This window comes from Vanellus vanellus (assembly GCF_965231255.1).
Source record: "Vanellus vanellus genome assembly, chromosome: Z".
In the NCBI taxonomy this organism is placed as follows: Eukaryota; Metazoa; Chordata; class Aves; order Charadriiformes; family Charadriidae; genus Vanellus; species Vanellus vanellus.
The window spans coordinates 63,368,636-63,393,302 of NC_138908.1; the positions used below are offsets into that span (position 1 = coordinate 63,368,636).

Genomic DNA, 24,667 nt, shown 5'->3' on the forward strand with positions numbered 1-24,667 from the left:
CACTGCCACAGGCAGGACACCGTGGGACAGTTTATGGATCCATCACAGGTAAGGTCAGCCTGGCCAGCATGGATTTAACACTACAACCCACGTAAACATAGTGCTTGCATGTAATACTCCTCCTCCGTGATTAACAAACTGCTAAGCATGGGAAACATGGAAAGAGCATTTTTCTTTTTTTGAGAAAAAATAAGCAAACTGGGAGAATGCTCAAAAAGAAAAAAGAAAACAACAAATAAAGACAGTGCAAGTTTCCTGATTGGAGGGGAAAAAAAGGGGAAAACAAAACCACACAATACCCAAACCACCTGTAAATCTCAAATTCAAGGGCTGACTGGAGGAGAGTTAAGCGGTATGTGCAGAATACAGCTTTAGACAGAAAAGTCAAGAGCTAATTTGCTGATAGAAAGCTTGTTATGCTGTATCTCCCCACTAGGTAAGACTGCTGTTGAGAAACAGCACAAATCACCACAAAAAGTTCTGTTTCCCTTTTTCCCCAAACACTTCATTTCTTGACAACTGTTCACCATGAAAAAGGTTACTTGCAAAGATGACAGGCAGTCTCGCTTGCTCATGAGTACAATGCACTCCACCGCTACATCCTTCTACTCCAAACAGTGATTAGACTCTATGGACAAGCACACAGCCATCCCCTGACTTTGCAAAGGGATAAGGAGCCCTCACTTCTGGGGCATCAGACTGAACTAGGACCAAACAAACAGCTAGTAAGACCAAGAAGCTGAATTACCCCTACCAGTGTTCACCTGAAGTGGTTTTTACCTTAGTTTCCCAAAGCACAGTGCTCACAATATGTCTGCCCACTGCATTCACTTCCTCCATGTTACTCCTGCCTCTTGCCCTTTTAAACACCCCAGATACAGGAGATCGGTGTTGAAAACACAGCTAACCAAGCAAGACTTAGTGGAAGGAGGCAGCAGACACAACCGCCCCTTTGTGCTACAGATCCCATCCCTTTCCATCCCCCAGACTCAACAGCTTTAGGGCTTACAAGTACCCGGCAAACTCATCTCAGTATCACCGGAATTTCTGCTTCTAGCCCACAAGAGGCCTGTGAGAAGTCCCCACCCCCCAGGGCTGGCATTTAAGCACTGGGCCAGTACCAGCACTTCTGTGTGGTGCCATAGCACCTTCCAAAACTGGAAATGCTTCAGGCACAGCAAAGTGCTCAGCAGAGCACTGGCAACATGCCCCAAGAAGCCTAATTTTACCGTACTGCATTTACGCCACCAGCCTGAAAGCTAACAATACCCCAAATTGTTTTGCAGCACTGCAGGTTTCCAGGCAGCCACCACCAGCACCCAGCAAATCACTGTCCCCCCTTGAGCACTGGCACCTCTCCACCATGCAGCATGGTCCCCCGCTGCTGCGCTACAGCAGAGCTACCTGCACAAGCCAAACTAACACGCAGCTCTGCATTCCTGAGTGAACAATTTCTTGTGCACCATTACAGCTCCCTGCTTCTTAAAAGAATTTGCAAGACAGCACCGCAGTGGTATTTTTACCTACTCTTTTGGGCCACTCTTGGTCAGAAAAAAAACATGCTCTTTAATGCACATTGACATGAAGACCACGTATTCTGTGCACACAGAGTTACCTCCATACAGCTTCAAATATTCCTTTTGTACCTGGATTATACTGGCTTTACTTGAAGAAATATGGCAACATTCACGTTGATCAGACCTTTAGGATTTATAACCACGCACAAGGTAGTACAGAACAAAGCAGCATAACAAAGCAAGAAGGACGTACCATTGAGGAAAGTGTCCTGATCAGGAATAAAGAAGGCTCCTGAGCACATTGCTGCCAGAAGTATAAGTTTAATGAGCCAGAATCTGGACAAAAGGAGAGGAAAAAAAATAAATCATCTGGTTTTAACAGGAATTAGAGGTCTTCAACTCAAGTGCTCAAGTGCCATGAGAAACCTCTATTTAAAGTCCAACAAGAAAAAAAAGAGCCTTTGATGACTAACTGCTACTTTAGTTAGCTTTTACTTGACTGCATTATTGCTGACAAAAGCAGTAAAATCAACTGGTTTTTGTTTTGGCTTTTTTTTTTTTTTTTTTGCCTAGTACTACACTCAACTGGAAAGCAGGCAGCACAAACCTGTAAAGAGAAGTGGAAATTAAGCAATCAAACAAATACTCACCCATTATGAATGTATGCTCGGCAGCTTTTGCTGCTGTTAATTTTGATGGTGAACAAGAAGAACAAAAAGAAGAAACAGGCCATTCCAAAACAGACTTTGTACACTGCAGAGTATCCCACCAACTTCTCGCACATCTCACCCGCCTGAATACCTTTGCACATCTGCTTGTAGAAGGGAATCTGAAAAGCACAACACGTTACAAGCCGTTAGACAGGACACAGGGCTCCTCGTAACCAAGCATGTCTACATCTATACACCACCCACAGTTTTCACTGGCTTGGCACCTTTCACACTTGATACCCCTCAGCCTGGATTTAAGGGTTCAAGGGACATAAATAAACATAAAACACAAGGGATTCAAGTTTTCCAGAGCCTCCACTCTCAATTCCTTCCAAATGCTTTGGAGTACAAGTCCACCTCCCTTTCCTTCAGCTCTGTTGGCTTAAGCTATCCCTGCCCCTCACTCCTTATCCCCTCACTCCGGGGACCCTCTCCCTTCTTCCCATGCTTTACAGCAGAAGACTTTGATTGCTTCAGCAATCCATCTCACATGAGCCATACCAGTGGTTTTACCAGCTGAAGGGGCATGAATGGGGCTGCAGGGCTGGAAGCTCTGGCTCGTGCTGCCCTCGGTGGAAATGTAGACCGAAGCACACTCAAGCCACACAGGGGCAGCAAGCCCCCTTCCCTCCACCACAGCCTCCGAAAGGGAGTCATGCCAGTTGTCCTAATTTTGTTTTAAATTAACAGAGAGGCAGGAAAATTCCACCTTTCTCTTGACTCATTAAATATTTGCCTGTGAGGCCTTGCTCTCGCCGCGAGGGGAAAGCAAACAGCTGCACATTTTGGCTTCAGTTTCACCAGGCAGACATGATGCTGTGTGCTCAAAAAAATCAGGTCTACGTGTCCAGGACCCACTTCTGCGGGGTCCCTCCATGCAGACACCCTCCCCACACACCCCCCCCAAGCTGGGGAGCCATTCAGCTGCACAGAACAGAGGCGTTTAATTAGAAAATCCCTGTTTGTTGCAAAGAAAGAAGGGCCTCTCTGTACGCTTACAGCCCTCAGCTGAGGCTGGTGAGACCAGTTGAGCAACACATCAAACTCGCTGAAGCCAATCGCTGCTACCTGCACAGGTAACTGGAGAAGACGGAAGACAATGTGTGCCAGGACACAACATGCACAAATAAATAACTCGGGCAAAGGAAACAGGCACCAGACCAGAAAAAGATTCAGCCAGATTTTGCTCAGGAAAAATATACAAAGATTGTGGGAACACCATCCCTGAACATTTCCAAGAAATTGGCAAAGATAGGAGACTCTCCTTCCTTCAGCAGGCAGGTCAGTACACAAAACCAGGACAGGGAGAGAACAAACACGACCCGAGAGCAAGCGATCAGGCAGTGTTCCCAGCTGGGTAGAAAGCCATCTGAGATGCAGGAAAAAAAGGGATAAACACGTAAACTGCTGGCTTCCAGCCACCAGGCTCTGAAAGCCAGCTTCCCTCAGCAGGGTATGCAACTTCTCATCCTCTGCCAGCAACCCAAACCACTCAGGAGCTCAACAACCCTCCTCGCAGTTTCCCAAAAAGAGCAAGTATTTTAGCAGCTCACAGCAACACCGAGTTGCTGTGCTAAGGGTAGCAAACCTAACTATGGCAGCAAGCTGATCCTAGGTGGGCTAGAATCAGCCAAGGAGATGAAAGGCAGGTCTCAACGCAGCTGTGTGGTGTTACAGGAATGGATTCAAGCTGGACCACTCAGATGCTCCTTCAGAACTAACTCAGAAATGAGTAGCCACCGTGGAAGCAGCTGGACAGTAAGCAAGCAGCTGTGGCTAAGCCGCATCCAGGAGTTTTTAGAGAGCTCCTGAGAAATTGTCTGCAGCATCAGCAATGCCTTTCCCAGGTCTTGAAAGGCAATGAAACATCAGATAAGGCAAATGTGCCAGCACTCAAAACAAGCAAATGGATTGACTGGAATAATTGAGGGACCTATCAATGCCACAGTGATGCCAGAGCAAGCCAAGGGGCCACAGCAATGCAAACTGGGCTGTCAATTAATGCTTTCCAGTTCTTTGGCTATAATAACCATCAGTCAGCAGAGATTAAAAAGATGCATAATATTGAACTAACAATATTCCTGAGAAGATTAGATTTTTTTTTATATAGATGATAGTCTTGACCAAGGAGAGAGACTTCTGTAACATCTGTACTTGGCACCAAGCAGCGTTTTGCTTATGAGACTTACAGAACAAAACAAAAAAATACCATGGAACTTGATTAATTGACTAGCTAATTAAAAACAGATCTCTGGGTAACTGTAAATGGGCATCTTCTTTAATTGCATAGGTTTCTACAGAGATTTGGATGGGATTTTTGACCCTATATGTTCCTTTCTCCATTTAGTAGTAATTTCCTTACAGATCTGGCTGAGAGAAAATGGATGGATTCACAAGAACAATAGCTCAGTTTGTGCCTACATAAGCAACAAAGAGCTCAGCCGTTATGTAGTATGCACAACACTATGCAGTAATAAGTGATGGCCGCAGGAATAGTCCTGTGGGATTGAATGCCCTTTTTGGAGACCTGTGATCCTGAAGGAACAAAACAGGAATAAAATCAAACTCTTGGGGACCCCGGCAGATAATAAACACAAGCACAATGCTGGGGACAAAAGGGCTGATATAATGAAAAGGGCATGTTTTCGTGAGAGGATGGTCTACTGCTGGGAACAATTTATCAAGGCTTATGTGGCTTCTTCACTGAAAGTTAAAGATGACTAATTATTTTTTTTTTAAAACTTCTGTACCTCCAAAACATGTTCAGCTGCTGCCCAGCCTATGTGATTTACCAGACTTTCCATTTGCTGGGTAGTTTTGCCAGCTGTTAAAGTCACAGATTAGTTATTTGCCAAGTTTGATACAGTGGAATATCTACTCTTAGACCTTTAAAAGCAATGTAAGCTAAATTCTTTAGCCTGAGTAGGGGACAAAACATTTTTGCTACAGAAACTCAGTATGTGCTCAGATAACATAAACGCCTCGGTTGCTGTGCAAGCAATGATGTTATCACAGCAGTGTCAATAATTTTCCAAGTGCAGTGAAACCCTTTGAGATGATGGCAACATCTACAGAAACAGGAACAGGCTGCCCTGAACTTGCTTTCCCCTCTGGAAAGCTGCTGGCACCTGAAATACATGCAGTGCATGAAGCAAGCCAACATGACCATACTATGTCCAGGCTCCAGCCAGCTGGGGCTTGGCCACCTCTGAGCTTGGGTCCGTCTGTCTGCACCCAAACATGTGAATGCAGGAGCACGGGAAATAGCATCAGAGGGGGAATGGAAAGGAATAAGTGTGTAGAAATGGGCCTGAAGAGAGGCTGCTTTCATCTGGATGTCCTCATTCAACAGAGGGAGAACATGGCAGAGGAACTTTGTTATGGAAATGGAGGAAGCATGAAAGAAAATCTGTGTAGGTGGGGAGACAAGGGCAAAAACATAGGTAAAACTGCCTGTCTTGAGCAGTTTAGAAATGGAATAGAAAACAAAAAAAATTCAGACCAAAACATGCCATCCTGCATCTGTGGCTAAATTCCTACCAGAAATAGGCAATGGGCATCTGCACTTAAAAACCTCATTTTTGGTAGCAAATTTGGGTTTTAACATACTATAATGCAGTTCAGGGCCAAGATATAAACCCAGCTGGGGAAACATGGCTGAAAGTATGCTCTGCCAGAACATGTAACCGTGTAGAACTGAAATGCTTTGACACAACTGAACTGATTTTTACTGGTGTTTGTTTTCGTGAAAACATCCTTCTTATTTTTCCTTTCATTATTTAAGTAGAACATGGATATTTTCAGGGTGAAAAAGTTTTTAAACACCTTTAACATTATTTCAATGGGGTTTTTTTAATTACATTTTTAACCGACCAAAACAATTCTGTCCCTTTTCTTCTCTCAATTATCCTTTGAAAGCCTGCGAAATGCAAGATTTTGCTTCAACAGAACGTTTGTTAAGTAAAGCTGTACCTGTCTTTCAAAAAAACAGAATAACCGGGGGGAAAAAAAAAATGGATCAAGGCATAGAAGCACTTCTTCAAGTTGGGTCCTGCTTTGTTTCTTTTTGGAACAGTCAAGTCTCTCAACCATTTTGTGTAACTGCATATTGGTCTTTTCTGTCTTTCTGTCCCCATCACTGAGGCTCTGGTGTCTTGATGTATGCTCTACCCCATCTTTTGCCTTGATAATAAAACCTTGCTCCTCTGAAATCTACTCTACATGCTACTATTCAAAATATTTTCCTGGTCAAAACAACCCACTCCTTCCCTACCTCTCCAGTGTCTCTTGCTTCTTCCCCAGAGATCAAACACAAATGCCTTGGTTTCTTTGCACATTTTCCAGAATTTAACCCTTTGTGCCTCTCTCTTGGTGTCCCGTGGGTGCAGGAACAACCCAGGAGATGGGGAAGAAGAGTGAAAACAACAGAGAACCACCCCCCCCCCACCAAAAGACACTGTTCAGTTCTTAAGGCTCACCACAAAATATGATGTCCTCAAAATGATGCTGGTTAGATTAGGAACCCAGGTTTTGACACCATAACCAAATACTCCACAGATACCATGTCCTCCCACTAACACATGGTTCCATCTCCCTGCCAGCTTTGGTGAGGATGTGGAAGTTGGGCTCCCTGGGACAGTGCCTTGTTTTTCCAGCCATGTTGCAGGGCACAGAGCAGGTCCTCAGCTCTGGGCTGGCACCTGCAGAGTCTGGCCCCTTAGGAACTGAAAAACTGTCCTAAACGTGTTCTAACAGACAGAATGTATGACCGTGGAGGTAGATAAATACTGCAAAACAAATAAAAACATTTTTTTAAAGTCTCTGTTTAAGGTGTCCATCAGAGTTGTACGTTTGCTGTTGCTTCGTCTCAAAATAATGCCGCAGGACCAAGTGCTACAAAAAAACACTTTTAGAACTACTTTAGACTTGGGACTTAATAGCCAATCAACAAAAAAAACCTCTCACTGACAAGGGAGAGATTCCTTTCACGGAACTTCATCACAAGTATTTGATCTCTAAACTGCTAAAGCAGACACACGGTTCCCCGCCAGGACTATGGCTCCATAAAGGACTGCACTAAAATTTTAAAGTTTGATTTTTTATTTTAATACTAAAATTAAAGCAATCCAAGTAAAATTAAAGTTCTCTCCTCACAAGAAATAGAGGGTGAAGACCTAGAAGCATTATGCAAAGTGTTTGCTTACAGTCTGACTTATGGAGCTAGGAGTGCTCCACAATCCAGCCAAAAGCAAAGGAATCAGCAAGTGCCCAGCACTTTCAAAACACAGTTCATCACTGGAAGCTGAGACTGGTTAGTCTGAAAAAATATTTTGAAGGTGCACTCTATTACAACTGGGCTGAATTAGCTTCAGGAGTCTTTGAACTTTTAACAGCCGTGAACATAATTATTAAATTAGAAAGCAGACAAAGAAAGCCTACTTTCAGATGGTCCATTTCCCATTCAAAGGCATCAAATGCTCTAAATTAAGAGGGTGATTATCTTTCCACTTCACACTAACAGCTACTCTTTGTGCCATTTCTTCCCACACCGAGCTTTCAAGACTATGAACTGGAAAAGAAATTTGGCAATACTGAAAAGCACGTTGTTGAAGGCTTCTTGAATCACTTTTCTGTTGGATAAAGAGCGAGTATTTTTTGTTAGGGATACAAGCTGCATTAAAACCACACTACTGATGGAAAATGACTTTATGAAATTTGGATATGAGCTTGTAATTTGTCTCCCACACTTGAGTTCCTTGGGTTATTCACTTTATTGCCAAGCTAAGTAAGTCAAAGTAATTCCTGGCAAGCAATTTCAGCACGCACATGTTGAACAGTTTTTAAGTTGCAGCTCACAGGCAAGCATCATGTCTGTACAGAGTGCTCTTACAGGGCTGTCAGCAACTTCTGGTGGCCAGGGGTAAGAAGGTGGCACTAGGATAACTCAAGCAAAGCACTGCTAAATGAAAGAAAATTAGGACAGAACATACAAAGAGGGTACAACAGAAAGAAAGGAAGGTCGCTGGCAGCAGAGCACAAACCCCCTCAAACTAGCCCTGTCATAAGCCCGCTGGTTCATCTGTGTTGCAGGCACGGGGTGCTACCACCAGCTTCTGGATCCAGGCTGCTGCTGAGGCAAGTGTTTCACAGACAACTGAAAGTCAAGCGCAGAAGGTAAGCAGGGCATCAGCTTGACCAGCAACTGGTTAAACAAAGAAACCGCCTTAACTATGCGTCCACCGGCACTCCCTCTTGGGAGGGTAACACAAAACAGCTAGATGCTCCCGGGGAGGGAAGCCTTCTGCACCTCCAGGGCAAGCACATTCACAGCCTTGAAGCAGGCCTGATACCGAGTTTGGTGCAGAAACTTAACATGTAAGAACTGAGCAATTCAGCCATTGTTCCCTCTACTTAAAACCAGACTTCTTGTAGTTTGTAAAGGGTGAGAGAGAGGGTCTGTGCTACTGAGAGCAACTTGGGTGGCTTAAAAAAATCAAACCAAAGACGTGGTACAACAGGTCTAGTGTGTAACCACAGGCAGGCTGGTGAGCATTTAGCTTAGGAAAGTTATATTAAGACTCTGAAAGAAACTTCAGTTTTAAAATCAAGTTTTAGCCACAGCTCATTCCATGCTTTTGAAGCTTTTTAATTAAAAAGACAATTAGAGATGAACAATATCTGCTGTGGTTAGAAGCCATGTGAACAAGATGACTCAACGCACAACAAAGAAAATCCCTTGTAAAGGATCTGCAGCATTGTGCATTGCAGTAGTCTGTCACACAACACCAAGAACACAGAATTAAAATTATAAATGTAACACTTGAAGAGTTATTTTCTAATTTGCTGCTTCTGCTACTAAACAAGTTGCCAGAGACAAACTCAACGTTAGATGGAAGCGATTTGTTGTACTATAACATGTTCCCTAACAGCCTCTACTGACACTACCCGTGCAGCAAACCTGGGATGGGTTCACTGCAGCGTGTTTCCGCACAACGAAAGAAGAGGAAGGCTGCTAGTCCTGTGATCCTTGACTCTTCCTGTTGTGAAACACACTCGACGGGTGAGCAGTTGACAGGAAGGGGCTGAGCACGGAAAATCATCCCGTCTGGGGTGGGAAGTGTATAGGTGGAAGGAACTGACCGCCTCTTCTGAGGGAGCGCCCCTATTCATGAAGAGCTGTGGAAGGAGCCCCCTTTCCTTCCAGGGGCAGCAGTGGGTTCAGCTGTCTTACTTACGTGTGTTTTCATTTCGTTTGCTACTGTTGTTGACATCATGACACAACAGATGATAGTCACCAGGATGAAGTAAAGCGCATACATGAAGCGGGTGCTGGTTGACTGTTTTATCTTGGGGCAGCATCTGCAGCACAAGGAACAAGCGGCGGTACCGCAGCAGCAGGCCAACTGCGAAGTAAGACAAAAAAGACAAGTCATTCCATCACCGCCTTTACGTTTCTATTGCAAAAGTCAGACAGGGAAGTTGGGAGACTTCCTGTAAAACTCCAGAATTTCTTAAGTCCTCTCCTCCTGGCTGCGCAGCATTTAAGTGGAAGCAGACTGTCTTGTTTATCAAAAGTCACTAGGTTTAAGCACGTCAGTTTCTAGCTTTCCCACACGCTAAGGATGAGAGCGAAGGGGATGAGGAGGAACCGCTCCCAATTCCTTAATCCTGCTCTTTGCTATCTCTGTGCAGCTCGTGGTCCTGACATGTTTCACCCAGCAGAACAGGCATTACAATCGTAAGGCTCTATTTCCTGCAATATACTCTACCCGCTCCGTAGTGAAAATACAAACCTGCACAAGAAGGGCACAGACTCCAGAACTGTTTGCTTTTACCATACAGAAAAACACTATTTTGTTTCTAAGACAAGCTGGAGGTTTTGTTTCAAAACAAGCTGTACAGATTCATTTCAATTCACCAGAACCATACTGTCCCTTTTAAGGTGCCCTTTATGATACACACACGTACAAAAACATTTAATTTTTTTTCACTATGGAAATGTTTATACTATGAAAGACTTCGAGCAAATTAAAGGAGGGAGGCAAAATTGTTTCAGCCACACTTTGGGATGGTTGTGCTGAAGGCTTTATAAAAAGACAACAGCTACAAAAAACCCCAAACAAACGCAAAACAACAAACAAAAAATTACATTAGCAGTTCTAAATATTTTGGGCTGTAGAGAAAGAATCTGGAAATACTTGGCTTGCTGCAAACAAAGCAAATGACAGCTGAGCTTGAAGGACCCAAAATACAATGGCACCATCTTGCACTGAAGAAAGCCAGAGAAGACACGCAACTTCACAGTTATTTAGACACACTTTGCAAATGTGAAAGCTGTGATTCCACATGCAAGATGGCAAGGAAAAAAAATCCACAGCTGCAAGGACAATAATACCAAATCACACTTAACTGATACTGTCTTCAATGTTTACATGTTATTAGAGACAGAATTCATTGTGTATTTTTGTTCTTTTCTACCTGCAACTGAGAGTCCCCCAAGATAAAAACCAAAAGGCACAGCAAAAAGCATATAATTGCCTTATTCAACAGGGAAAAAGGTACCCAATAAATCCTGAAAGGGATCTAGCTTGATGCTCATTATTTCCTTGCTGTCAACAGTATCATTGACTTTCAAAGAAGCTGGATTCACCTTCCCTCCCTTCTACTTTTAGAAAAGTCAAATATAAAAATATAAATATAAGCCTTATTTTTATACATAAGGCAGCACTGTCCTTGGCCAGGCTCTTCCTTGCACTAGTCAGTAGCTTCATATAGCTGCCGTGCTTAACCCAGCAGCCGCGACCACAAGAGGGATTTTTGGACACCAGCAGGCAGCCAGGAGCAGGGAACCTCTCTTCCAGGTCCCATTGCTGCAGATCCAGAGCAACCTCACCCCTCAACACCCCCACTTTCGAGGGGCTCGAGCACACCAAGGCCACTTTTTCCTGGTGTTTCCTCAGCCCTCAGAGGGGTTGTGGGGATGTTCAGAGGGCCCCCCTGCTTTCTAGCAAGCAGTTGTACAAGATGGATAGCTCTTCTTAGCCCTTTCCAAGGGATTCAAAATGCACAAGTGCCACATTTGAGTCATCCAGGCAAACTTCACTCGTTTGTATGTGCCTTCAGGCTCCAAACCACCATGTGCCACTTTCCTCCCAGGACATGTCCTCTTCCAGCATCAATGACTGTCCAACCGGGAGAAGAGGGTTTCACATGTGCATTTGCAGACACACATATCTGATACAAGTCCACAGAGTGTCACAGCCAGAGTGGTCGATCAAAGACCCCCAAATCCTTTTGAAGAAGTGCCTTGAAAAGACTCCCAGCTTATCATTTCCTTGCCACAACTATCTGCTGCAACAGCCGAGCTCAGGCTTGCTGCCCTCAGCCCCGCAGAAAGGGGCTGAAAGTCAACTTGCCTCGCTTGACGGTGGCTCTTCAGTTTGCAGAAGACATGAAACGGTGACAGTCCAACCTGGCTCCCACTCTGCCCTTCTCCCGGTTCACTGGTGGCCCTCACGCCAGAGGAGACGGGGGCCTCAAAGCATGCAGCTGCTAAAACTGCTGCTGCTGCAGAACAGAAATCCTCCCCGAAACACACAAAGCTCCCACTGTGGGGAATAAACAGAATGGGCTCGTGTTGGCACCAAAGCTGGAAATTAAAAGTACTATGTGCATAAGAACATCATGCAAGTATACTTTCAAAATAGAAGGCAGTGGTGACTGAATGGCAATTTTATTTTTTATATGTAGTGAAACCAAGTTAACTTTTACAGCATCAACTACAAGTCCAAGAAATAAGGAAGTTATGGCAAGTTACCAATTCAGCAAACAAATGGAATAACATTTCAAAACAAAAACACACCAGAAAAGTGTAATCCCTCCACTTCAGAATTATGGAGAAAAAAAATGAGAAGAGTAAGACTAAAGGTCCGTTCAAACTATATCAGCCAGATACGAAGTACCCATGATGAACTTCAGCTGCTGGCCATACTCACCATAATGTTAAAAACTACAGTACAGAAGTAAAAAGGTATGCAGCTTTGGCATTTTTAAGGGGAACAACATTTTCCTAAGCCAGGTGCTGGAGAGCTCTGCCAGTGAAACCTCATCTACGTCCAGCAACGTGTCTGCTACTCCAGTGCTGGGTCTCTGGAGCTGCTATTTAAAGCAACAAATACTTAAATAGAATATACAGCTCATTTATGCATTGTTCCACATTACGTAGAGAGACTTTAATGATAGTTTCTAATAATGAACATGTACCATACAAATTGGCAATATTTGTGAAAAATACCAGTGTTTCCATCTTTTTTTGAGATGCATTCCTTTAAGCATTCTGAATAGCTGTGGAAACCGTAGAAGGTTGGTTAGGTTGTTCAGCCACCATCACAAATTTGGTGTTTGGTTTTGGTTTTGGTTTTTTTTTTTAAACTCTGGTTATGACTAACTACATTCTAGAGTGGGCCGCAATGAAATAGGCGTTATATAAAAATAAATGAAAGCGGTCTCTGTCCCAACGAGAAAGGTGCTGGCTGGCCACAACCTACTGACCCAAGAGCTTTCAAAGATGTTGTCTTTCAAAGAGGTGTCTTCAAAGACCATCTCTACAACAAGTTCTCTGTCAAACGATGCAGCTAAGCTCTGCAGTCCCTCTGATGGTGCGTGTTTTACCATGGGCATGGCCCATCTCTCCCCGTCTCTGCCCGTGGACTGCAACGAGGGTCTGCCCAGAGGCTCGGGACCCACTGGTGCCGAAGTATGAGCTGGTAACAAATTCTTCCCGTGTTAAAAAAAAATCAAGCTGTGAAACAAAGCAAGTAGCGTCATAAATCTTTAACAGATTTAGCTTATCATTAAGCAAAAGCTCCTCCAAAGGAGGGGTTCTGCCAACGGAAGGTGCTGTGCAGTTCTCAGGACAGAGACAACCCAGACAACCCACGGTCTGTGATGGCTGCCAGCAGGCAGGTCTGGAAAACCCTGGTCTGCACCTGCGCAGCTCCTCTGAAGTCTTGCAATCCTTCCTAGTCCTGGATCCCCCAGAACCCAGTGTTACGGCACCCAAAAGCCAGGCTGCTGTGGGCAGGAGTCTGTCACGCTGCAGCAGGTTCTGGTTTCAAGTGTTCCTCACCCAAAGGCCCCCACAACTCAGGCAGCAAGTGCAGCCTACCCCAGCTCCCTCTCCAGCTTTACATCTCCTCACTGGGTGAGCACCACCGTCTGACAACAATTACAAGCAGTACGCAAATATTTATGCTTTCCACAAACACTTACAATCAGCCGGGCCCCTCGCACTAACCCACCGCAACGCCAGGTCTCCACCATGCAGACCGGCCGCCGGCTTTGCTTGGTGCTCCCCTTTCAGAGCTCAAGGAAGGTGCAGTGCCAGATTGCCTGGGATCCTGAAACTTGAAAACTTGCAAACAGACCGTCATCTGACCTGCCTGGATAACGGCGGACTCAGCGGGTTTCACAACTGCAGCTGTGGAAAGCTGCGTGGGAAATTTTTCTGTTAAAAAACATTCAAAGTACAGTTTCACAGACAGCTCTTCTGGTAGCCAGGCTGGCTCAACAGCCCCCAGCTTGCCCCAGTCTGGCTTCCCTGCCGGCCGCTCGCTCACTCCTGCCCTGGCACCAACCCTCAGTAGCCCTCACGGTTGTTTCTGCTGCTGGGAGTGACCCAACAAAGCAACCTACCGGCTGAGATAAAAAAAAAAAAAAAAAAAAAAGACATCTCAATCCTTCTTGGCTGATGATGTATTATGCAATGGCAGAAACAGTTTTACCGTTTCAAGTGAGGGCACAGCGGGGAGAGCAGAGGTGAACGCCTCGCAGCAGTCCCGCATGCTTTGACCCTTCTCTGAGCAGGCGTTTCCGTGGCGTTTTCCTACCAACTCATGCGATTTGAGTGCAGTAAGTTCCTGTCAATGTAGGGGAACAACAATGTTTACATCCACGCAGTGAGGAGCAGAAGCAAGCAGACTATTTAACAGCCCTAGTTTGTGCAAATCGCTCTTCCAAGTACAGGCAGGCCTGGGTGTATTTGCACACTCCCACTTTACGCCAGGCTGGGGAGTACCTATAGTTAACAAGAGTCAGACAGGTTAACAAAACAGCGTACAGGAGGTTTACCAACCTGTGCACAAGCTATGAGTGCCCGACAGTGAATACCTCACCAACATACACCTAACATCTGCCACACACTCAAGTCTTGATTTTTGCAAGCTGTGATCCAATCTGATAAATCAGTGGAATGAGATATGACGGTAACGTTAAGCACACACGTAACTGTTTATATACAAGACTGAGAAGTAAAGTCAATGCTTCTGTACAGGCAGTGACATTTTTAGGAGGTATTTTCCAAAGACATTTCCAAAAAAATCTCAAAGGTTGTAGAAAATATTTGGCGCAGCCATTAAAATAAAGCAAGGAGTTTCAGGATCACTGCCCAAAATAGCGTACGGTATTTTTAAAATATACAAACCATAGGGAAGTATCAAGCTTATCACAACAAAGCACTCTTCCTTTTGGGACACTTCAGCAGAAATGGTAAAAATCAAAGGGAAGAAGAGCACATTAACCAAAAAAAAAAAAAAAAGGGGCAAAAAAAAGCACGCACAAATAAATGAAACGAAGACTCAGCAGCGTTTCATCTCTCCCCTCCTGACTGACCGTCCGGCCGACGCAGCCGAGGAGACCGTCTGCCTTTGCCTTCCGCCTGTCCGCAGAGCACAGGAATGTGCCTGGCTGAGGCTTCTTTTCACGGGGGCCTACAGCGGCTTAGTTTTTCATGCACTGCTTGATTACTTGACTACCAGCATTATCCGGGCCATAAGATATGCAGATAATGGGGTCACTGAGCTGTTAACAGCAGCCTCTATGAAAAACACTCCAGCATCTCCTCTGACAGCACCCAAGCAGGTTGGAGGAGCCAAGCAGCCCTGATGCTGCTACACACCAGCCTTTGGACTTTGAGTTTCAGGAAGGAGCATCCAGCAAGCCAATCATTTTGTTAGTCCATGGGCTCATGAAAGCAACAGATGCCTGATGCCAAGTGCCCCATGTGTCCAGAGCTGGGCTCAGACTGTGATTGAAAACCCCCGCTGTTATGCCTACACATTTTGCAAAGGTTCCTCCAACTGGCCGCGTGATTACACAGCCCTTTGTCCCTGAGAAGTAATTAAATTCACCGAAGGGGTGTCATTTTGTCCTTCCTCTGACTTAACTGGCTTTTCACTGCTGCTTCTTTAACATTTGCTCACCACACGGCTTAAGCCGGGAGGTTTTGTGACCAGCATACCAGTTAATCAAACGACGACCTATTTTTGGCAGCACACCTCACGCTGCAAACTGTACGAAATTAAAACCGACTTCGGGGAAAAGCCACGCCAGCCCCGAGGCTGCCTGGACACTGCTTCCCAGCCAGGCGTTCCTGCCCCCGGCCCAGTTTCCAAAGCGAAGGGCTCGTGCCCTGCGCCACGGGGCAGACCTGCCGCATGGCATCAAGCAGCTCAAAACCGAGGTGAGAAAGGAGCGTCCAGAACAGCAACGGCGAGAGCTGACAGGCAGGAGAGCCGCTGCCAGGCACCGGCAGAGTGGAGGTTAAGCTGAGCTGAAGATGCTGAGCTGCTGCCTCCTCGCTCGAAACGTTGCGACACGTTGCTACGTGGTGACTCAGCTCGGCATTAGAAAATAACGTCACCGCAGAATGCCTAAATTACAGGCTGCCCAACTGCTCTCCTCCTGATGCTTTTGGAAAAATTAAGACAATTTTTTAGTCTGATTGGAGCCTCGCAGCACATCACACCACCCAGCTCCCCACTAGCATAGCTATTTTCCACCAGCGAGACCATCTGGATTTGACAGCAGGATGAGGTGGGCTGTTTGTCTCTCTGGCTACTTACATCTATCATTAAAAACAGAAAAAAAAAAAAAACAAAAAAAACCAAACAACCCCACTTCTAATTAGTCTGCTACAGCTTCCAGGCCCTGGTTATTGGTGAGGCTTTCTTCACTAGCTGAGACAGCCTTTTAATCACCTGGTCTTTATTCCCAGCTCATCAAAGAAGGAACCCAAACTGTTTACCCCCAGTCTCACTTGAAGGCTTCAAGACTTTTCCTCCCAGCAGCCTAGGTTGTTTGGGGTGTTTTTTTTTTTTTTCCCTGCACCCCCTCAAATTTCCCCAGCCCCTCCTACCCAATCCCGGCAGCACCATCAGCCCAGCAAGTCACCGTGCTCCTCTCCGGTGGGCGCAGCCGCGGAGGGGCTGAGGCTGTGCCCCGCAGCGCCCCGTGCCGCGGGAGCATCCTGCCCTCCGTGCACCTCTCGCGTACAACCAGCCAGCTGGCCGTACTTATAAAGCGTATTTTATTTGCACTGGGGTCATGCCATCCGGGTTACGCCACCTTCAACAGTACTCTCTGCTCCACCAGTCCTTCCATCATGCCTGCGTGCTTTCCGGAGCCATTTTACACGTACCCTCAGGTCCCTGATGAAAACAGGCCACTGTTTTTATCAGTGAACTGATCCTGAAGCTCCTTTGCGTTGATCCCTTCATGATCTTCACTGGGAGCAACCTCCACTGGGTGAGAGGTTCAACTGTCCTTTCCCATAATTTCCTATTTCATGGTTTGCCCATCTGCGGGTTGCTCTAGCTCATGCTGCAGCCACTTCTCTGCCTTTCAAAGCAGAGGAGCTACTAGCAGAGTAACTGAAAAATGAAAGACAAGTCAGCGACGGCAAAGTCTGACAATGTGAGGCCGTCACTTCATACAGCGAGCAGGTTTCCTCCAGGTTAGCTCTGAAGTTCCGAGACCAGGACTCTGGAGGCAGAATGGCACACATGGGCACAACGCGGTGCCTTGCAGGGACAGAAAGAACCAAGGACACCATGCAGGACAGTAACTGCTAAGTCCATACACCACAGGAGTGAAGAAGCAGTTAAAGTTAAATTTCTGCATGCATTGACTTAAAAGCACGCAGCTGGAACAGCTGCTTCACTTTTGATATAAACTGACAGCTCTGAGCTGTCCCACAAAGATGTTGCATCTTTAAAAGGTACTTTTGATGCTGAGTACAAGCAGACTTTAAGGCACGGGAAAAAAGACATTAGCATGTTGTACAAAGTGACAAAAGCCAATAAATTTGTACTAAACATTAACTGTTTCTCACCACATTATATTAAAAAAACCAACCAAGAAATCTAACTGCTCAAAGCATTGCTAAAGACACCCCAGTTCAGATCAGTGTCACAACAGCCAACTTCACGCACATTTCCAGATCGGCAGGTTCAAAATGGAGCCTGCTCTCATCTTCCCATTGCTTACTTCTTGGTGAGCACTTTTAAATACAATTACAATGACTACTCGAGAAGTATCTTGAATAGTATTCCTGAACCACTGTTCTGCCTGTGACTGTAATATACAGAGCCAAGGAAAAAACGTATGAGTTCAGTCTCTTCAGAAAATGCTAAGAAGTGTTCCTGTTAAAACTCAGTGTGAGAGATGACAGGGTCACACATTTTGGATCAGTCCTACTGGACAGGAAGAAATGCAAAACTTTCCGTTTTCAGACTGTGAACTTTTACCTGTTTAAATGCTTGAACATACGCCATCTCTAATTGCTGGAAGTTTCAATCATTAAAACGCACGCATCACCCCCAGCATAGTTATCACTAATTAAAGTGACAATGAGATTACTGGGTGTGTCCAGACTCCCTTCAAAACAAACAGGGAGCCACCTTCCCACAGCTCTGTCATGGGTAAATGCTACAGTCCCCACAGCTCTGGCTGGCTCGATCCCTCACTGCCTCATGCTGCAGTACATGCAGATGTTGAAGACTGTCTCTTGGGTGACCTGAACAATGCAATAGGTCAAATTCAGTCGGCAGAATGGTCGATAACAGCCTAAAAATCTAGGAGGCCAAGCATTTAACATATCAAAACATATTAGAGCCCCGCACCGTTGACATAGAAACAGAAATGCCATTAACTTGGGTATGAGAAGGACCTTGGAAACAACCTAAGGTCCAAGGGTCTTCACACGGCTAAGCTGAGAACACCATCCAGCCTCAGCATGTGTTTGGGATGACAGCAATCGCCAGCTCCAGATGAGACGTTCAGTTTATACTGTAGTCATAGCTCAGGCTTTCATTCAACTGTTCCCCTGAAACACGTATGCCTTGCACCCGCAACTGCAAGTGCATCCATGGTAATGAAAGTCTCAGTAACAGAAAAAACACCCTGCAATACCTATACTTGCAAAAATTAAAATAAAAGCAGCAGTAGGATTTATATCTTTCTGCAGAAGAGTATCCACTTGCCCTTAAAAGCAAAGGCACTGCTCTTATACTGCCTTCACTCCACAGCTGAAGAGCCATGGGTTTCCTTTAAGTTGTTTCCTTAAATCCACAATTCAAGCAACTTGTGGGGTGTGAGAGGAAAAGGCTAAAAAAACATAGGCAGCAATGGGAAATTAAGCAGGAATGAGAAAGACTATCTTCTGCCTGAAATGTGAAAGAGTATCTTCTGCCTCTTATACTGTGCCAGGGAAAGGATTCCAACGTAGCAATGCAAGAGTCAAATGATACGATACTTACAGGATCTCATTGTCTTTTGGCCACTTTTCCCTATCTTTCTAATCACTTTTGAATCCAGCAGCAAATTTTATTCAGCTATGGCAGGCAGATGGGGGCCTCAAAGACACTACGTTCTTACAATATCCTTGAAAATAGGCAAAAGGTTCAGCAGAGAAAAACGATATCTCAACCCTGAGCAAGGAAAAAAAGCTGCAACACAAGTTCAGTATTTATTAGAAAGGGAATCGATACAAGATACCAATCTCAGTGGATAAAGCTGAAGAAAACAAGGCTTTGCTACTTCAGTTGTTCAGGCAACCGTTTGTTTAAAACAAAAATTCCAGGTTTTGGCAAACAGCGAAAAAAGTCCTTCCCCGGTCTGTTTTTCCTAACTGTATTTAAGTGGAGTACTCTACATTACCCCACATCAGACCTCAGACAGCTAATTTCATCTTCAGTCGTGATTAAAAGTGGGGGCAGCTGTGGGAGAGGGTAAGACCCACAGCGAAATTTCTCTTTTTTTTTAACTGACCGGCTCAGGTTAAACACAATAAACCGAATCCCTCTCACCCAGGAAGACCACTTGCAGAAGGAGAGACATGTATTGGGGAGCAGCACGTGAAGCAGAGCCAGACATGCCGCCGGCACCATCCCACAGCACTGCAGCGCATCACACCACGCACATACCCCGGCAGTGCCCCACTGTCCTCAGAGGAGACAAACCTGGACGAGGATGACAGAGCCACCCTTTTCACCATGTAATGAAAAGAGGAGAACACCAGGACAGGACTGCAAGTCCCCTTTCCAACCTGTAGATGCAAACACACAGTGCCGGAGAGGCAGGCAGCTCTGGAGCGCGTGGGGGCTTCTCTCCCTTGCCCCTAAAGATATGAGCCCCAGAAATCAGAGATTGGCTGAGGCCAATCTTATAAATACAGCTTTTTGCCTTTTTTTAAAAAAAAAAAAAAAAACAAACAACACACCTAAACAAAACAAAAAAACACCCAACCCTTTTAATTAGAGGTCTGGGTATAAAATGAAAATCTGATACACTAACTTGCAGCACATCTTACTGCATTTACTACACCGCATGATTTCTAAGTGCAGAACAATAAAGAAAGCACTCAAGATTTAACAGACCTACAAAAATAGCTTTATAAGCTTTAATAACTACCAGTTCTAATTGAAAAATCCATCTTTGTGAACAACGAAGCTACAACACACTGACCCCCCAGAATGAATGTTAACTATCTAAATTACATTTATTTAACTCTGGAAAAAACATATTCATTGTAATAAAGATTTTCCGCAACAGCTGCTTTTCTTAACCATGATCTCAACTTTATTCTCTTGAGAATAACTACTGAAGAAAAGCCAAATGTAAAATCCTGTTTCCTGTCAATTTAAGCAGATGTTTTTATGTAATCAAAAGCATTGTGGAGGCCCAAGCCAAACTGTATTCTCACTGCATTCTCAAAATAGGTCTACCAATGAAACACTAGCAAAAGAAGAAACATTTAGCAAGTCTATTACAGCTCAGAAACCTAAAAATCACAATTCTCTTCAAAACAAGGCTGTACGTCACCTGATAAAAACCCACTACAGAAACTAAAGTTTATAAATGGCCAAGTTCTTGAAAGTGAGTTCCCAGGATCTACTTGGCAAGGATACAAGTGACACAGAAATGTTAATTAAGATTATTTTAAATAATTTTTGAGTGTAAAAACAGTATAACCAAAGCACACTGAAGTTCGGCAGCTTGCTGCTGTATCCCTTAACGAAAGGAATCTGGGCTGGGAAATCTGAATGCGTTTATTCCGACAGGCACCATCAACTAGATGTTTAGCAGGGTTTGACCCAAAACCAAAAGTACCAATCACTCATCATCTACTTCACACCAGGAAAATTTGCTGGCGTTATGAACGGAGTAAAAACAGTCAAGTGATGTTAACTCACAAGACAACTTTGATATTGGCTACAGACATCCATGCACAATAATCACACTTTCACAGCTCAGGAGGACGATGCCAAAGTTCTCAGTCAGTTCTAGGAAAGCAGATCCACAGAAACACAGAGGCAGATACAAGATAAAAACAGGGCAAAAATACTTTATACAAAGAAAACCCACCCTGTGGGATATCAAACCCATTAAACTAGTATACATTAGGGAAAAAGAAGGGACCCAACGCTGGTTGTTTTTCAGGACTCATATGAAGTTCCATCTTTCCTTAAGCACATCATCTCTGTTTCTGCAGGCAGGGTTAATATCATTTTCGGGGGAACATTTAAGGAGAGGATGAATTCCTTCTCAATTTTCCAGCTTGATTAACAATATCCATAAAATGCCTGAGGAAGTTGGGTTGAGAGAGAAAGAACTTCTATCCCTTTTGTTTTTCTTGTGTATTAATTATGTTAAACAAACATCCCCTCATCAAGGTTGGAATAAATCAAGTCATGAGGGCAAAGACCATTTTTCCTTTTAAAAAGGTTACACTGCATGCTATTGAAACTTTTTTTATGCCATTTATCATCTTAGCCTATAAAAAGGTTACCCACACTAAGTTCACTGGTATAACTAGCAATATGCCATATTTAGCACAGATAAGTCTTATATCATAAATAGTGCTTAAGCCAGCAGAAAACACATCCCCAGGGTATTGCATAATTTTGGCGCTATGACCACATCCACTTCAGGGCTTTAGCTTCAACTCCAACATCACTAAGGAGTTCAGTTTATTTACAGACTCCAAAGTGCCACATCAGTGTCAATAAAACACATTACTATCAGGTATTACTACAGGGGGCAGGAAGAGTGGCTTTAAGAATGTCTCAAAGTTTGGTCACGCTAAAGCTACATGAGTTTCACAATGGTTTCATCCTCTTGGCATTAAGTTACTTCTCCAGGAGAAACACCAGAAAAAAAAAAAGCAATGATAATGCAGACGGCCATGAACCACTGCAGTAACAGCACTTTCTTGACCCGCTCCAAAACTTGTTTCATATGCTACCAAAATGCACATGAGGCACCAGTTAGGGAGACCCTCTGCTTTAAGATGAATATTAGCAAATGCAGCGACTGCTGTCCCCCACGACCCCCCAGGGCTGTTTGGCGAGGCACAGGGGAGCTCACAGCGGACGGGGACGTGGAGGCACGCTCAGTCATCCTCCCGGCCCACAGTAGATTGGAAGAACTGCTGCCAGAAGACCAAATCTAGCCTGGGATTTCAATCTCCATGGAAGTTCTGAGATTATTTTTTTTTCCAGGTGGTTCACACAAAAGCAAAATGTTCACACAATAATCAGATGCTGAGGGTGGGCAGAGTGACCAGTGAAGAAATACCAATAGAATTAGGGCTGCAAGGTGTTTAAATATGCAAAACAACAGGAATAAGCTCGCTAGCTAGCCCCTTGCAGGCAGGACAAGTAGTAACGTGTTTCTATTGCAGCAGTGGAGATTTGGGAATACAAAGTACAAAATAAAGTGCCTGTGGGAGATGCAGTATAACACCAGGCTAGAGAGACAACTGGTAGGAACAGAAGTCCTTCCATTGAGGGCAACCAAGGAGGAGATCTGGACAGGGCCTCGCAATCACCCTCCTCCAATTCCATGGTCCTTCATCCATCAGAAGGGATTCAATCCAGAATACAGGTGCACCACGCTAAGATGCGGAGCACTGATTCATCGCCCCATGGATGCTGAAGGGCGCAGGTCCTGCACCGCCCTCCATCACCGCTTGCTCTCATCTCTCACTTCCCCCGCCAGCACCTGCACTTGCTGCACCTCTCCACAAGCCAAATTTTAAAGGAGTTCGTCAAAGGGTCTGGGGAGTGCCAGGCAGCCACCAGCTAAGGGAGAAGTTAAGACTCCTCTGCTTCTTAAACCATGGGGTCTCACCTCCGCACCACCAGGCACCAGAGGCAAGCATCTAACTGCCTCTCGCAGCTTTAAGCGGCCTGTCACCCCTTCGGGAACAGCTCCTGGCAGCGCAGGTCTTCGGGAAGGCTCCTCTCGATGCCCGCGCCTTCCCCCGCGCCCCGCCGCAGCCAGCGGAGCGGCTCCCCGCTGCCCGCACACACCTTGGGGTGGAGGGGACACGGGGGACAGCCGCGGTTCAGCTGCCTCTCCTCCTCGGACACCAGGGGAATTCACCCAGGCAACTCCGCAGGAACACCGCCATGAACACAGAACCGCGCCGGGCTTTACAGGCGGGCACCCCCGCGGCGCTGCTGCTCTTATTTTAACGCCTCGATTCGCCCTGGTTGGTGTGGGGGGAGGGTGTGTGGGAGGGGGGACACCCGTCTCCCCGGGGGCTGCCGGCAGAGGGCGCGGAGCAGCGGCCGAGGGGCAGCGGGGGGGATGCGACCCCACCGCTTCTCCCCTCTCCCGTCCCGTCCCGTCCCGCCCCGCCCCGGGCTCACCGTCCCCCGCCGCCACCCGATCCGGCGGGGCGCTCCCTCGGGCCCTCGCTCCCCGCGGCGGAGCCCCCCTGCGCTGTCTCTCAGGGGGTCGGGGTCCGGTGTGTCGTGTAGTCCCGTCCCCCCCTCCCGCCGGTGCAGGGGAGGCCTACGGGCCCCGCCGCGCACACCTGCCGGCCTCCCCGCGCCCCTTACCTGGCCGGCGCAGCACGGAGCGGACATGCCGGCGGCTCGGCTCGGCTCGGCTCGGCGCGGCCTGCCTGCCTGCCTGCCTCGCTGCCTCCCTCATGCGGGAGCGGGCTGGGCAGGGCTGGGCAGCGCGGCGGGCGCCGCCGCGGCGGGCGGAGCGGCACCGGCACCGCCTCTGCCCGACAGCCCTCCGCGACGCCCCTCGGCCCGGCCCCGCCGCTCGGCTTCCGCTGTCGTCAGCTGGCGCGGCGGAGGGAGGGGGGAGCGGAGCGGCAGTCCGGCTCCCGGAGGGCTCCGCGCCCCCAGTTGCCGGTGGTCCCTGCGGCGGGTCCGACCTCCCCCAACGAGGGGACACCCTCCGGAGCGGGTCGCGGCCGGTGGGGAGAGCAGCCCCCCCTCCGCGCCCGCCCCCGGGGGGTGTCTGCGCCTGGGCTGGAGGCGTCGGGGCGGCTGTCCCGCACGGCAGCCGGTGCGGCGGGCTTCAGCTCGCCGCTGTCCCTTGCCCGCGCCCTGAGAAGCGGCAGTCCCGTCTGCCGCCGCCAGACTCGGAGCGAGGCCGTGCGGGAGCGTCCTCCGCAGGCTGTCCCGCTCCCCAGGGCACCGCCGAGATGGCTTGCCTGCTCGTGTGCCCTCGGAACCAGCTGTTTCTTAGTAGCTGGAATTTGACAAACTCACCCAATACGACAAATAAGCACAGGGATCTTAAAAAAAACAGGGATGAAACCTAAGTTTAACACCGCAATGCACCAGCCCCGGGTTCCAACCGCTTTTCCGCAGGCGGCCCGCACATCCATGGAGCAGTCGGTCGCGTGCATTCGAAAGATGGCTTCGGGGCTGCGCTTTCCTACGAGGAACTGAGGTGGTTGCTGGTGGATTCTGAAATACTTTCTCCAGCACCAGTTGCTAAGATCCAAGCGTAGTACTAGGCGGTGGCAGAGGGTTTCTCAGCTCCAATGTGACGACGGGATATCTCTGCTACTGCAGACAAAGCCACCGGCAGCAGCAATGAGGGTCTCGGTGGAAAGACTCCCTCACCATGTCTGCTTTGTTGCCTCTGTGTGTGTGTCTGCGCACTGTGAAATTTGAGATAACTATTTGGAACTTTATTTCTAGTCTTAAACTGCCTTGGCTTTAGGAACAGTGTGTGACTAAAAGCTGTTAAACCGCATACATGTACACACATGCAGGTAACACAGCTACACCTACCAAAAAGGAGATGGGTATGGACTGCAGGAGGTATTGCGTAAAACCCTTCCCTTGT

General features: G+C 46.6%; 1 protein-coding gene across 1 annotated transcript in view; it reads right to left on the minus strand.

The window, feature by feature from the left end:
• The window catches only part of SERINC5 (serine incorporator 5), a gene marked incomplete at its 3' end in the record, with an annotated part of 36,882 nt that extends 13,330 nt beyond the window's left edge, over window positions 1–23,552 (minus strand). The window contains exons 1-4 of the mRNA XM_082497429.1: window positions 23,413–23,552; window positions 9,463–9,630; window positions 2,168–2,346; window positions 1,771–1,853 (exon numbers count right to left, since the gene is read on the minus strand). Coding sequence (XP_082353555.1) covers window positions 1,771–1,853; window positions 2,168–2,346; window positions 9,463–9,630; window positions 23,413–23,439 — 457 coding nt within the window. The 5' untranslated portion in view covers window positions 23,440–23,552. The remainder of the gene's footprint in view (window positions 1–1,770; window positions 1,854–2,167; window positions 2,347–9,462; window positions 9,631–23,412) is intronic.
• Between the last annotated feature and the right edge of the window lie 1,115 nt (window positions 23,553–24,667).